Consider the following 16,054-nt stretch of genomic DNA (forward strand, 5'->3'; position numbering starts at 1 on the left):
CAAAAATAATATGATGAATGATTTGACAAATATGTCCTGGATTATAATTTCACAATCTATTCACAGGACTACCTCAAGCATTATGGAATATGGACATAAGAGCCAGCTAAGTAAGGCAATGTGAAATAGCCTCCTTGGTTTTGTAACAGAGTTTTAGAATGCAGAAAGGACTCTTGACTCTCTTGCCCGCACCTCTTGTCATTCCACTTGCATGATCTGTACTTGAGGTCTATTCAAGTATAGATCATTAGTACAGACTCTGATATATACATATACTCTGTATGTGTGTGTGTGTGTGTCTATGTCTATGTATCCTGGATACCAGTGGTGAAATATAAAATTTGTTACTACCAGTTCTGTGGGCGTGGCTTGGTGGTGGTGGATAATGTGACTGAGTGGGCGTGGCCAACTTTTTTAAAAAAAAAACTTTTAAAAGCATTTTTTTACAGCCTCTTTGGCCAAAGAGCAGGGATGAAATGCTCCCGGTTCGGACAAGATCGCCCGATCCGGTAGCGATGGCGGCAGGTGGTTCAGAGAACCGGTAGCAAAAAACCTGCCCCCCCCACATGCCCAGCCGAGCCGTGCGATCATCAGAGGCTTTTTAAAAACTTTTAAAAGCCTTTTTTTCTTCGGCCAAAAAAATGCTTTTAAAAGTAAAAAAAAAAGCCTCTGATGATCGCATGGCTCAGCTGGGATCGTCAGAGCCTTTTAAAAGCATTTTTTTCTGCAACCTCTTCGGCCGAAGAGGTTATAAAAAAAAATGCTTTTAAAAGGCTCTGACGATCCCAGCTGAGTTGCCTGATTTTTTCTTTTTTGTTAGTACAAGGTGAGTGTTATATTTAAAAAGTGTGACTGAAAGATACAAACATTGGTAAGTTCCTCAAATCAGGCATACACTAACATTGCTTTTGTTACAGCTTTTCCCAATCTGGTGTCTTCTGAATGTGTTGGATGTAATAAATGCCACTCTGAGCCATTTTCCTGAATAAATGTGCATTTCAAATTTTCCCTATTGGGAAACATACAAATTATATGCAGGGGAAAAAACTACTGCTTTACACATAAGCACATTAAAGTTCACCGTTAAATTTTACTTATTGATATACCATCAAACCTAAATGACTTATGGTGGTTTTATAAAAATAGAAACTAAATTAGCAATCAGCAGTCAGTTAAATAAAATCAATTTGTATATACAATTCTGTCACAATAACTATAGGTGCCCATAGATATCAGAAAATTCTTCAAGGTTATAATTTGCTTAAAAGGAAAGAGAAAGTACTGTGGACACTGGATTGGACTCTAAGTGTCAGTTCCAAGGGTCTTTTATTCCATTTGAAGTTCTTGCAAACAGAAACAATGTGGCTTTTCCTATTTTCCCTTCCTGGTGTAATTTCCATTATTTTTAAATATCTCAGTTCTTCACAGCACCTTCAGAAAACCAGCCAAAGTCAGAAAAAAACCCACATTTTCTACTGATGATGGTATTCTTATTTTGTTTACAGTAGGATTGATCTTTAGGAAAAAGCACAAGGAATAACTGTCTTTAGGATAGTATTACCTCTCTCATCTTTTCTATTCCCATTGTAAATATGTATGAGATAACTATCCACTCTTGCATGGAAGGCCAACGTTCCATTTTCACCAAAACGATATAATTGAACAGCATCAGGTACCCAACGTAAAACATCTATAAAGAGAAAAACACAGTTTACCTGCATATATGAGTTAAATGTTTAGCTGATATGTTGCTGAAATAACATTATTTCTAGAAATAAAAAAGTTCTCCTACAAGAAGACTAATTTTTAGTTTAAAAATTCTTTATGAATACAAGACTTTCACTGCATATATGGAATCCGATACTTAGATTTTATGAATTTATTTTAAAAGAGTGTACAATTCCTTGACTGCAAGCGAAGCAAATACATCATTGCCTAGTCTCTTTAAATGAATATAAGAAGCAAATCAGTTCATGCAGAAACATCGTTAATGCAAAAGTTTAACTTTAACAATTTAAACCCAATTCAGTGGATTTTTATAAACTTAGTAAAAGAGCATATAACAGTTGCATCACTCTAAATCTACGAAGAGTAGTTATACAATGTAAACATACTGAAGAATGAAGACTTTATAAATTAGTGTTACTAGAAATAAAATGATAATTGCTCCTTACAGTATAGAACCAAAATTTAACAATTGGTGCATTGTAGAATTCATAGATTTTACGTCCAAAGGGGATCAATCTATATCTGTTCGGAACTTCCTCCTCCTCCTTCTTTCTTGCTGATGACTCTCCACTGCTACGTCCCAACATTGCCTATAAAATAAAAAAAAAATTGGATAAATGGATGAGAGGAAGCCGAATAGAAATAAATATAATTTGATATTCAGTATTATAAAAAAAAAGCTGAGCGAAAAATCAATATTGTATTGAAATACTGACTGCATTTTCAAACGGTAAACCGTACCACATCAACAAACAAAATCTAACTGCAATTCACAAAATTCTTGGAATACACAAAAAGATTTGCTTCTATTTGTGTGATTTGTCATTTTCCTGATTAGTGTGAATCAGAGAAAATGAAAACATATAACAGTGAGTGGAAGGACCATAGGACTGACAATTGTATTGTTGGAATAGCAACATAATAGGATCTGAGTGGTTGTGAAAGATACTTATTTCCTACTTCACATTTGGATCCAATGTTGTTAGCTACAAGAACAGTATGTGCCAATCGAACCAATTCTATCTCCCCTTTTCATATGTCCCCAAAAAATGTGGAGTAAGACAACCATATCTGTTCTCCCAAAATTTGGAGGACCTTTTAGTGACAGCAAAGAATGAAGAGTTTTCAAAATCTCTTTATTGTTACCTACTGCCTATCTGTATTTTTGCAATCCAGATACAATAGTCATGCATGGGAGAATAGCCTGATACAGATTTAGGGCATGTTAAAAGGGATGGAAGACAGACTAGAAGGAACATTTTTTTTCTAGAAGCTTAATCTAACTCAATTTCCTATCATTTAGTGGTGATCCTTATTTTTATACACCAGGTATGGTAGCTTTAACTAATTAGATGACATTGAACATGGTCCTGATTTTTTGATAAAATGGAGTGCCATTCATTAGTGTTTTACAGGAAATTCCAAAATATTTTCTTTAACAAACAAAAGAGAATAATGTATGATGAAATAAAAGACATGGTCTTTCTTTCAAGAGAACACAAAACAGTATTATTGGTATCCTTAATTGATTTAGAGCCTTAGGATGGTTAAGATTGGATCCAACTCTGTTTTCAGGAATGTTGGCAGAATATATCTTTAAAGGTGTTGTAAATTACTTTTAGTATCTAATTATGGAATTTGTATTTTAAATTGTATTATTGCTTTGTTTTGTTTTGCATGAATTTATAAGATAGCATAGTAATGCATAAGTTGATTAAATATTACTTAGGTTAAATAATTAAAATATTAACAATGAATAGCTAAATATTATTGTTATAAATCCAAGACTGCAAACTATATGAGGTCACCTTATCTGAAATTTAAAGGGACATTCTTGTGATTCCTTCCAGACATACTTAAAATTTCAAGATTTTTTTCAATTATTTTACATACAAAAATAAAGAAAATCTTCAATGAAAAATTGTCTGCAATAAAATGATCCTTTTGTCAATTACACGAAAGAACTGGTGGAAATCAATTAATATTTATACCTGATCAAATTGTCAAAACAAAATGCAAATATCATTAAATGATATACATCTCCACCCCAGGCCACCCCAACGATGCCCTTGAAGTGATGTCCCAGTGCCTGGAGGCCGTGCGGGCCTGGAGGGTGAGAAACAGGCTTCAACTCAACCCCTCCAAGACCGAGTGGCTGTGGCTTCCGGCGTCCCGATATAGCCAGCTGACGCCATCGCTGGCTATTGGGGGTGAATCACTCGCCCCCACGGAGAGGGCTCGCAACTTGGGCGTCCTCCTGGACGCACGGCTGTCTTTAGAAGATCATTTGACGGCCGTGGCTAGGGGGGCTTTTTATCAGGTTCGCCTGATACACCAGTTGCGCCCCTTTCTAGATCGGGACTCCCTACGTACAGTCACTCAGGCACTCGTCACTTCCAGCCTGGACTACTGCAATGCTCTCTACATGGGGCTCCCCCTGGGGTGCACCCGGAGGCTCCAGCTGGTCCAGAACGCGGCCGCGCAGGGGATTATGGGGGCGACGAGGCACTCCCATGTGACACCTCTCCTGCGCGAGCTGCACTGGCTCCCGGTGGTCTTCCGGGTGCGCTTCAAGGTGTTGGTGACCACCTTTAAAGCGCTCCATGGCTTAGGGCCGGGGTACCTACGAGACCGCCTTCTGCCACCAATAGCCTCCCACCGGCCAGTACGCTCGCACAGAGTGGGCCTCCTCAGGGTGCCGTCTGCCAGACAATGTCGGCTGGCGACCCCCAGGGGGAGAGCCTTCTCTGTGGTGGCGCCCACCCTCTGGAACAATCTCCCCCCAGAGATACGTACAATAACAGACCTCCGGATTTTTCATCGGGCCCTAAAAACCTATTTATTTCAACTAGCTGGGCTGGCTTGAGTTAAATTTTAAATTGATTTTAAATTGGGTTGTTTTAATTTTACGGCCAAAATATTTAATTATTTTAAATTGTTTTTAAATTTTGTATGTCCTGTTTTTTACTTTGGCTGTTACCGCCCTGAGTCCTAATTGGAGAAGGGCGGTATAGAAATTGAAACAAATAAATAAAAATAAATAAATAAATAAATATATATTATGCTAAGATAAGAAACATGAAAAAAGTATTATAATGTATAATTATATTTGATTTATATCTTTAACTATTAGTATTTATAAAGAGTCATTGTAGGTTTTTGTCAGCAAAAATTTTGGATTTTTGATTGATATTTTTCAAATAAAAAAGCAAAGTAAAAAAAATTTAAAATGAAGTTATAAAAAACAAAAACATAAACAACACGAGTAATGTAAGGATATCATTAAGACATTTTAATGTTATCACATGTTATGGCTACTAGTTTTTTTTTAGAATTCCCCTTTGCCCTTCAGTTTCAATGAGGAGAACATTATGGTTTTTCTTTAAAAAGGGAAGGATCTATCTGCTCTAGTTACAGCATGCTTTTCTTCAAATGTGTGGTATAGTGATTCTAATCCAGGAGTGTCAAACTCAATTTCCTTGAGGGCCACATCAGGGTTGTGTTTGACTTCAGGATGGGCATGGCCAGGGTTGGCATGGCCAGCTCAATGTCACTTGTATCGGGGGCGCCTGTGGTGGTCCGAGTCCTCTGCCAGCGAAAATGGGCTCCTGAGCTCTGTTTTCAGCTGTGACAGCCTCCTGCAACCCTCTGCCAGCAAAACCTGAGCTCGGGAGGGCCACCCGCAGCCCATCTGAGCTCCGTTTTTGCTGGCAGATGCACCACAGGGCAGGTCCTTTGCTGTTTCCAGGGCGGCCCCATGGGCCAAATCTAAGCACCCCGTGGGCCAGATCCGTCCCCCGGGCCTTGAGTTTGACACCTCTGTTCTAATCAATGTTAGTTGGATATAATATAATGTTTGATATTCTCCATGTCTTACTGCACATTACTGCCTCATTCCTATTTTTCAAACTATTGTATCCTGCTTCCTTTCCAGGCATACTTGTTTAATATTCATGACTGCTCACCCGGGCAGTCTTTCAATCTCTCCTTTTTTCCTGTCAACAGCATTTAACCTAACAATGTGAACCTTTTGTTCATTTAAAACAATTACACATTTGAAGACTCTGAAAAGGAAAACCACAGTATCAGACTCCTTCAAACCAACCACTCTGCTGTTGATTGAAGAAAGTCTCATTACACTCATGATCCTTCGGCATACATAATACTATAGGTTCACTAATTTAATATTAGACATGGGGAAAATACAGGTAAAGGATTGATCACAATAAGAGGAGGGAGAGGAAAACCATGCCACATCTGTTTTGGTATTTGCAAGACGGAATTTTGCTCAAACAAAACATGGTACTGGAAGAAATCATGGTCTAGGATATGACAGAGACCAATTGCTATTCACTATGATGTCAACCCGTTAAACAATCTGTGCTTTTTGGATTTGAATCAGCATGTCATCTATTGATCAGAAGCCAGCAAGAATTAGCTACTATTAAAGCAGAATAAGTTCATATCATAGGAAAGCAACCTGTCAATCTTATGCTGGCTTATGACCTTTTCCTCTTTTTCCGGGGTCCGGGGTCTTGCCTGCATAGGGGTCCTGTAGGTTGATCTTGTGCCTACGGTTGTCTCCTTCCCTGAATTGTGGTTCTTGTAGGCAGAGCCTTCTGCCTGCCCGCATATAAGATCCTGGGGAAAGTTCTTGCTGATGGCCTGAAGAAAATAGCCTCATTTTTAACAAGCAATCCAGTTTTTAATGGCTTCTCTAAACTGAATAGGGCACTGAAAGAAAGTCAGTAGATGTAAAAATACAAATAAATGCTTATAAAATCTTATGCCAGCACTGAATTTATGAATATTTGGATTATATTAGAGGCTTTGATTCTGTTTTATGTACAATAAATTGATTTGAATTAGCCCTTCAAATTGCTAGAGCTGTCAGTGTTTGTCAGAATAAACGTGCTATCGAATGCATGTTTATAATGATTTAAAGAAAAGCAAATAAAATAACAGAAAAATAAAATGAATGAAAATTTAGGCCAAAGATTGACCCTAGCGGTATCAGAAAAGGCCAACATTAATCTTTAGAGAAATAGATGTTTAAAAGCAAACTACTTTCTGTAGTTTCAAATGTGAAATGATTTCCAAACTTCCTATTTTATAATTTTACAACTTACAATTTTTTAATCAAAACCCCAAATAGCTTAAAACTTTTCTATAAAAAATTAGTCTTTCACCTATTTGTGAAGCCATTATCTTTGCTTTGCCAAATTTCAAGCTTTCAAATATATTTTATTAATCATTTTATAACTAGAATCACCCTAAAATGATGTGTTTTGCCTTAGTATATTGCATCTACCCACACAGTATTTTAGAAAACTTCCTTGCATCATACACAAGCATGTTGGTAAAGTGTTTCAAGATTCCTACATTTTTTTGGGAGGGGGTTGAGGGGGTCTAGGGGATGGGCAGTGTTAAATATTGAGCATATTGTTTTAGGCACATTTCTGGAGTATATTTTCCTAATCATAAATGAAAAATAGATACAAAATATAATGAACATAAATAATAAGGAAATGTATGCTAAGCATTATAGCTTTCAGTGGAAATATTTTTGCTTAGTTTTTGTTTTATTTGTTTAAATGACTTGCAGAGAGATTATTGTTGATGCTGCTGTTGTATTCCAGCAGGTTTAATAGGCATTGTATAGAATGAGTTTTATTTATTAAAATATTATTGGAATTTGAACTTAATATCAACTAACAACTATCTTTCTTAGTTTGTTAATTCTCTTAACTTTTTTTTTTTAGTAAAAATTGGATAATTGCAAGCCTCCTATGGTTTTATACAAGGTAACTTAAGATATGTTCTTCAAAAAAGTATTATAAATAACTGTATGAAAGAAACTCAATATATAAAATACAAAATCACTAGTGTAATTTGGGAAGTGTGGTTATTCATCTCAACATGTTTTCTCCTAATAAATATACTGTACTATATTACATTCAAATTAGGAATTATTCCTGGTTACTGTTAATACTTCGGTATAGTTTTTTTAAAAAATGGATGCCTGAAGGAATGTGTATTGAATTATACTGTGTGCCTTGACACAGATGCCAACGATCAAAGAAATAATAATTATGCAAATCACTTCCAGCAATGTTTTCTCCTTACTGTGAGTTCCATATCTTCCTCTTCTTTTTCTTTTACTGTTTTTTCTGGCTCTTCCGGCTCTTTTTCTTGCAGATGAATCTCCTGAGCCTGAGACATGTAAGGCATATCGTCTTTGTTTTTGAACTCCAAGCTGAGAATTGAAGGAGGAAGTAGAATTCCTAGAATTACCTAAATCAATAATAATGATAATAACAATCATCACAATTAACAAAATTATGGTTATTGTCAGTTGCTCTTTTTGTTTATTATTACACATGCATTTTATGCAGCTAGGAATGAGACATTTAGGCATATATGCTTCAAAATTATGTAACTACAGTAGAACCTCTGGTCACGACCATAATTCGTTCCATAACTTTGGCCGCAACTCGATTTGATCGTAACCTGAACCTAATTTTGGAAATTTTGCGCTTACAAAAAAAAATGGCATGGAAGGGGAAATCGGCTTTGAAAAAAACTTTTTTTGGGTAAATTTTTGGGTTGGAACCCAATTTGGTCACAGTCAGAAGCATTCGTGACCAGAAGTTCTACTTTATTTTGTAGGCAATGGTAAGAATGAAATCAATAATTGATTTAGTATTCTATAAAGTCCTGGCCCTTAAAGTTTTAAAATGAGTTGGCCATCCACCTTTCTGAAGTGTAAAGAGATATGGCTGTTCTCTATTTTTAGAAACAGTCAATTCTTTATATTATATTTATATGCTGATTTAACTTATAAACTTTCTCATGTTTCACACTTAAAACAATCCTGACCTTTAGACTTGAGTTTTTACGCATCCGAAGCCTCCCCATCCACATATCTGTGAGTAGCATTTGGCTACACGTGTGTGCAATGAAATCTCGATGCTTGGCTGCCACTGCAAGTTGCAGGCATGTGGCATTGCTCCAGTTCTTCAACTCATATGTCAGCAGTTTCATAGCCAGCTGTTCATCCTGCTTGTAGGATTGGTCCAGCAGCTCCACTGCCAGCTGGCCAAAATCTCTGCAAGAAAAGGCATTTTTTAAAGCTTGTGAATCTGTTACTGTTTGTGGCATCTAAACAATTGTTAACAGCTACTTCTGCAAGGATTGCATCACAGCCTGGCATGTTTGGCTAAGATCCTGAGAGCACTTGTAGATATTGTGTTTCAGATTAGACCCTTCATTAAATCACTTAGTTTCAATTTTGCTAGGAAACCTTAGCTTCCACTTATCTGCTATCCTCTCCTTGTTGCTAATCTGGTTGCTCTGATCTCATTTGTATTAGAACTTTGTGAGAGAATCAGATTTTCAGTAATAAAAGTATAGTGTAATTTAACCAAGCTTTATGACTATGGGAAGTCTTGACTGACTATAGCAGGGATGTCAAACTGGATTTCTTCGAGGGGCGGGGGTGGTGGAATGGGACGGACGGCCTTGCGTGGCCCCCACAGCCCATTTTTGGGCTCCATGGCCTCCTGCAGCACTCTGACGGCCGAAAATGAGCCGCAAGGGGGCCTTGTGCGAGCCCCCCACTGCCCATTTTGGCCAGCAGAGGCACTGTGGGCCAGTCCTCTGATATTTCTAGGCTGGCCTGCAGGCCAAATCTAAGCACCACACGGGCCGCATCCAGCCCATGGGCCTTGAGTTTGACACCCCTGGACTAAAGTCTTTATGATTAGACGAAAGTCTGGAACATATGAAGAATAGTTGCAGGAATTGGGTATATCTAGTCTAGTGAAAAGAAGGACTAAGGGAGATATGATAGTAGTGTTGCAGTATTTGAGGGGCTGCCATCAAAAGTAAGGGAGAGGGGAGAAACTATTTTCCAAGGCACCAGAAGGCAAGAAAAGAACCAATGGATGGAAACTAATCAGGGAGACAAGCAACCTAGAATTAAGGAGAAATTTCCTAACGGTGAGAACAATCAACCAGTGAATGGCTTGCATTCAGAAGTTGTGGGTGTCCCATTACTGGAGGCTGTTAAGAAGAGACTGGAGAGCCATTTGTCTAAAATGGTATAGACTCTCCTACTTGAGCAGGGGGTTGGACTGGATGACCTCCAAGGTCCCTTCCAATTCTTTATGTAGTTCTATGAATTAAGCCTTAGCACCTTCTTTTTCTATTCAAATTTCTGTCTGATGCTCTGGTAATTGTGGACATAATGAGGGACTGAATTTGGCTAAACAGACTGAGTTTCCGAAAGATGCTTTTTCAAAAAGTAACTGGACTTTCTGATTTTTCTTTGAAGGCATTTGGCTTCTCATCCAAGAAGCTTCTTCAGCTTCTTCGAAGAAAAACCAGAAAGTCTAGTTGCTTCTTGAAAAAGCACCTTTGGGAGAATCATGACCTGGATGACTGAGAATCTCCATAGACATTTAGACTGAGTTTCATATGAAACAAGATCGCAATAATGATAAAATATGCTTGCCTTGGCATATTTTATTACTCAGATATGTACATTTCTGAATTAAGAATGCTTATAAAGGCATTTAGCATGCCATGGTTAATCAGGCCATAAATGTTATCAGCAGTCACTTATATGTTTATAATATTAAGTTTAAACTATTGCACACGGCTGTCAAACTCCTGGCCCTTGGGCCAGGATGCGTCATGCACTGGTCACACCCACGCCCGATTTAGCGTCCTAATATGTCATGAGATGCCACCGTGACGCCATGAGTTTGACACCCCTGCTATTGCAGTATGCTTTTTATAGGGTAGCTCTTTAAAGCAGTGGTCCCCAACCTTTTTATCGCCGCGGACCAATCAGCCTTTGATAATTTTACCGTGGCCCGCTGAGTGCGCGCAGGGGTGGGGGCTTTGGGCCACACGTGCGTACCTGCGCGGGGCTCTCTTCCCTGGAGCCTTTGCGCACGGCCCAGGAGCTTTTGCGCACGGCCCAGGAGCCTTTGCGCTGCAGCGTTCATGTCCCCCGGCCGCTGCGCGGCCCGGTGCCAGGTACTCCACGGCCCGGCACCGGTCCGCGGACCGGGGGTTGGGGACCACTGCTTTAAAGGACTGACATGTAATAGAAACTGCCAGATAGGGTTATTTGGGCTTTAGATTGGAGTTCCAACGTCTGAATTATTTTCTGAGCAAACTGTAAAGTACTGTTTTTGACCAATAAAACCCTGGCTTTTTATGGATCTGGAAGATTGATTTCCCATGTTCCTAACAACAATGTTTGTTATAACTGTTTTCCCTTTTGCATGGCTAACCCTCAATTCTAACAGTGAAGTCTTATAAGTCAATATTCTCAATGGCTGTTTGAAATGGTTTGGCTTAGAAGCATTGTTCTGTTCTACAAGGCCAGCCCACTGAGCCCTTGGCTTGGAGTGAAATGTTTATTTCTCTTGCAAGCCTTTCAGTCATCGGTGAGAGTATTTGCAAACATTCCAAGAGGGAGCCCTCATGCCACCACAGTTTACACTGCCTGGTTTTTCTCCTAGGATTTGGAAAGCATTTTGAGACTTCTAGTTTAATAAGCTCAGTAATAAAAAGAAGTGGTGTTATTCTATCTAGATTCTGTGTCTTACAAAACGAAGGACATCGACGTAACATTCATGAATCGCTCAACCTGGAGTTGTGATTAAGTTCCTGAGATATGTCATCCACCATATCATTTTCAGATGCTTCATGGGCCATTGCTTTGCAGAGTTTGCAGGCTACCAGAGCCTTAGCCATGGCTTCCTCTCCATGTTGCCAGAAGAAAAGAGCCATCTTCTGGCGCTTCATCAGGACAGCCCATACCATCAGTTCATGAAAGGGGAAAGGGAAATGGTTAATCTCAGGATCATCTAGGTCTATATCCACTTCCTCTTCTCGTTTCTTAGTGGTCTTTCTTCCCCTCCGTAGTGGAACATCATCCTGATGAGCATAGAAAAATATTGTTAGGCTAAAGGTAACTTTAGGAATATAATGCCATTCTTAAAAAGACATTGAACTTATTTCTTTTCTATAGTTGCACAGTAGCTTACCTGGATCTAATTACTCAGAAAGATCTCTCTCTCTCTCCCTCTCTCTCTCTCTCTCTCGCCCTCCCTCCCTCCCTCCTTCCTTGCAATGATAATGCCTAATAGCTTTCAAAACTGTATAAATTACCCTTAATTTATTTAACAGCAATAATTTAGAGATATACTTAACAATCAGCAATTAAGCACTCCACAAATACTTGTCTGGTATGCCCAGTGCTGATTTAATACTCCTGGGAAAATCATGTTCAACATCCTGATGCATTCTCATCTAAATATAGAATTTTAATAATTTTGATTTCACAATTAGTTTTCTGATCATTTTTGAAGAGGTGTTTTTTCCCCAAGAAAGCTTATAATATTATAATTTTCTATACTGGCTCTTACCTAATACTTCTAATGTTTGTGGTTGTTTCCAAATACAGGTATTTGAATGTATTCTTCACTAAAACTGTGAAATTTTATTAGAAGTCTTTAAATAAGCTTTTCTGCCTCTTTTCCATAGTTATACATATGAATATGTGCACAGTGTCATAGATGAAAATTGACCTCCTTTACGAACTATCTTGAAAACATGTATTATTTTCCTGCCAGGATTTAAAGATAAATTTTAGGTACGCCTGATGCTCTAGGCATGTCCAGTGGGATTTCTTTTCCATCATTTCTTCCTTCCTTCTCTTCTCATTCTACTTCCCTCCTCTATGGTGGGAAAAGAAGCTCCATTTGAAATCTTAAATTGCAAATGTTCTTCAGTACATAGAAGTAGTTACTAGGTTTTAAAAAATCTTGTAAGTCATGTGTTCACATGAAATCACAGTCCTCAATATATTTTGTTCTGTTGTAAAAGTTTCTAAAATGTCATTAAAATGAGTGAGCTGCCACTTACCTCCATTCCCAGAAGTTTTAGGGCCTTGGGCTGTGAGTAAAAAAAGAAAAGAATAATTCTATATATAACTTTTCAAAAAGCACAGGGACTAAATAAAACCTATCCTGTTCATTCATCATTTTTGGATTCAGCATACATACTTTGCAAGCTTCTTGATGTTATTAGTGCAATCACTTTCTACTATTTAACTGTTTTTACATATCCCTATTGTTTGGGAAAGATCTGTATTATTGCACAAAAATTCCAAAGTTCATTAAAGAAAAGTAATCTTCTTTAATAATGTGGACCCTTATGGGTTTTTTTCCCCGGCACCCAGATTTATTCCAGCATTCTAAACTTTTGGACAAAAAAAATCAGATGTTGCTCCCTCAACTCCCCAGAGAATCCTGAAAGGATATTCTAAGTTTCCTATATGTTAGGAACTGGATAAAATGTCAGCAAATCCTTTCCCACTTTGTATCAGGCCGAGCAATATCTTGCATCTAATGCTTAGCCCCTTGCATCTCTTCAGCATTTTGGAGCTATAATTAGAGTTTGTTGGATGCACCTGTAACTGAAAAGAGGCATTCAGGTACAAGCCCAGTTGCTATAGGACAGGGGTGTCAAACACAGCAGCATCACATGACATATCACGACTCCCCCCCTTCGCTATACGCGGCATGGACGTGGCCAGTGCGTGATGCATCTGGCCTGCAGGCCGTGAGTTTGACAGCCCTGCTGTAAGGGGTTGGGATGATATTATTGATTGATATCTCCTCCTGTATTTGTAAAGTGCCATACTGTTATGTGTTTCAATTACTTTAAATTTAAAAAGAGGTGATTGGACACATTTTAGAACAGAGAATGATGTCTTCCAACTGTCATTTTATTTTCTTACATATTTATGAATTAGATATATGTTGGGATAGAGCCAGAATTCAGTACTTCATAATTATTTACTGGAAAATGCACTGGAAAATGAAAGGAAAGAATAATAATATCTGATTGTTATTATCCAGGAAGAAATCAGCTTGAGGATGGAATGGGAAAGCTAGCAGAAATCTGGGACTAATTAGAGTAAGAGCTATATCAATCCTTTGAGGCAGTCCAGGGCAGGAAACAGACAGCATAGGAACTACCGTAACTCTGCTTTATTATTATAGGAGATAAAGCAGAAATTTGAAAGCCTGCCAAATTTCCCCTTTCCCTCCTTCTTACACCCAAAAAACTCAAGGCGGATCATCCTTGAGTTTATTTCTCACTTCCTCCTCCCATTCCTGGGAATTTATTCCTCCTATGCCTAAAGTGATGTTTTCACAGTGATTGGTGCATATTGTCTCAAGGTTATTTTTGCACTCCTCTAAGGCTATTTTATGAAAAGAGTAGAGGAAGCAGGGAGAAAGAACAAGCTGAGGAATTTCTTAACATGCGAGATGGAGGAGGGAGGAACTGAAGTTGAATCTCAGATCAGCCTACTTCACAGGGTTGTTGTTATGGAGAAAAACACATGTATACTTGTGGTTCCTGAGTGAAAGGAGAGATATCAATCAATTCAACAAACAAATAAAAGAGAGGACAGGAAAGAAATATATTTTTGTTACAGATTGTGTTTTTGGTCTATACTATGAGTTGAGAATGAAACAGGGTATGTAACAGAAGTAAATAATTTAAGTGTATGTTAGAGCAGGGAGGTGGTGATGACTTTAGAATCTAAAGGTTTAGAATTTAGGGAAGGAATGACCTTTGAGTAAGTGTATTCAAAAGAAAGAATTTGTTCACAGAATGAGCTCAGAACACACCATTTTCTTGTACTGAAGTAACTGGCTCAGCCCAGAAACATTGTACGGCGGTGCCCATAACAGTTTTTCAATGTTCAAGATGTATCCAAAGGCCTAGTAATGTCATCTAACTAAGTCACCTTTGACTTGATCACCTGTCAACCCACCTCATTAAATGTACTTTTTATGAAACAGGTTTTAAAAACTCAATAATAACAATCCTTACTCTCTTGGGGCCAAATAAGTTGTGATAGAGTGTTCGGAAGCGTTTTCGAGTATAATTACAGCGATAAGCTCCTCCCATCAGGTACTCAATCACCAGGCCAATATCAATTAGACTTATCCTATAGTCTGGTGGTAGGTTTCCCTATTTTTTTCCAATAGAATAAAAGACACACAAAACAAGGGAGGGGGGAAGATACAACTGATTATTAAGTCTATTACACACATTTTTTATAACTATGAGAGATTTAAATGAAACATAACATATTATTATGCTTATTAATTAATTCACCTTAAAATAGATCCAACCGAAACCTGGATATTCGCGCTTGGAAAAAAGACATAAATTACGTAAGAAAATGTGTTAAAAGATAGCAGTAATAGAAGATAATAAGTTTCAGAACACAGGATTTAGGCTATTCTGAGAAGAAAAGCAGGATACACTACTGCAGAACAAGGAAAGCATGAAGGCAAAGCATTTTACAGAAACTCTACGTATTTGCTGGAACCTGGTGGTGTCCCAAATAAGCCATACAACAGTCTTATATCCTGAGGAATACGTTTATGCTCTGGCAAATGTCTTGGGGTTGGGTGTCTTCCTGCTTCTATCATGCTTTTAAGAATGTCTTTTCCAAACTTACTCCTGGGACAGGAAGGCAACTTTATCATAAATAGATGCTGAATGCTTTAAGCAGAAATTTTGCTCTTTTGTTGAATATTAAATACTTATTAATATTAATTAATTAATATTAAATAAAAATTAAATACTGAATATTAAATATTTAGCAGAAGTCTCCTTCCTGTGATTCTTTAATTAATACTTTCACTTTTATTTCCTAAAACACCAAAACTGTCTTCGTACACATTGTTGACAGTTAAAAAGTGAAAAATTCTTATATCTACCAGCCTGCAGGAATGAAAATTCTTTCACTTGAAGTTTTGGTTACTGATTTTTTTGCTATGTAGTCCTGCATCTTCCAAAAAGGAAATATATTTGGCTGTAATCACAGTGAAATAACATCTGATATCTAGGAAAAGTGTGTGCAGAAGAATTAATTTTCACTTTTTAGAGACAAATCTATATGACAGTGAATTTGTCCTCAATGTTTTTTGGAGATTCCAATGTGTTCTCCTCATTTAAATAAAAGTTGATTTAAGTTATATCTAATTATTTTCATATATCATCTATCATTTAGTGCCAAAATTCATCTGTTACCTCATTACTTAGCACTGAGTGGGCCAAATAATGAATTTACCTCATAAGCCATTTCTCAGATCTTGCTCCACTGACTTTCAATTCTCCTAATATTAAAAAGGACATGTTTCTATGTTATTACTGTAATGCAAAAACAGTTTACAATCCACCCACACCCATATATAGAAAGCATAGGCCTATTGTTGTA

General features: G+C 37.7%; 1 protein-coding gene across 1 annotated transcript in view; it reads right to left on the bottom strand.

Moving 5' to 3' along the window:
* Positions 1-16,054, bottom strand: part of TRPM3 (transient receptor potential cation channel subfamily M member 3) — a 63,601-nt gene that overhangs the window by 21,385 nt on the left and 26,162 nt on the right. The window contains exons 7-13 of the mRNA XM_070934514.1: positions 14,656-14,796; positions 12,673-12,702; positions 11,393-11,682; positions 8,608-8,836; positions 7,855-8,022; positions 2,175-2,318; positions 1,562-1,690 (exon numbers count right to left, since the gene is read on the bottom strand). Coding sequence (XP_070790615.1) covers positions 1,562-1,690; positions 2,175-2,318; positions 7,855-8,022; positions 8,608-8,836; positions 11,393-11,682; positions 12,673-12,702; positions 14,656-14,796 — 1,131 coding nt within the window. The remainder of the gene's footprint in view (positions 1-1,561; positions 1,691-2,174; positions 2,319-7,854; positions 8,023-8,607; positions 8,837-11,392; positions 11,683-12,672; positions 12,703-14,655; positions 14,797-16,054) is intronic.

Source organism: Pituophis catenifer, unplaced genomic scaffold (assembly GCF_029215685.1).
Source record: "Pituophis catenifer annectens isolate HBS135680 unplaced genomic scaffold, rPitCat1.0.hap2 SCAF_2, whole genome shotgun sequence".
In the NCBI taxonomy this organism is placed as follows: Eukaryota; Metazoa; Chordata; class Lepidosauria; order Squamata; family Colubridae; genus Pituophis; species Pituophis catenifer.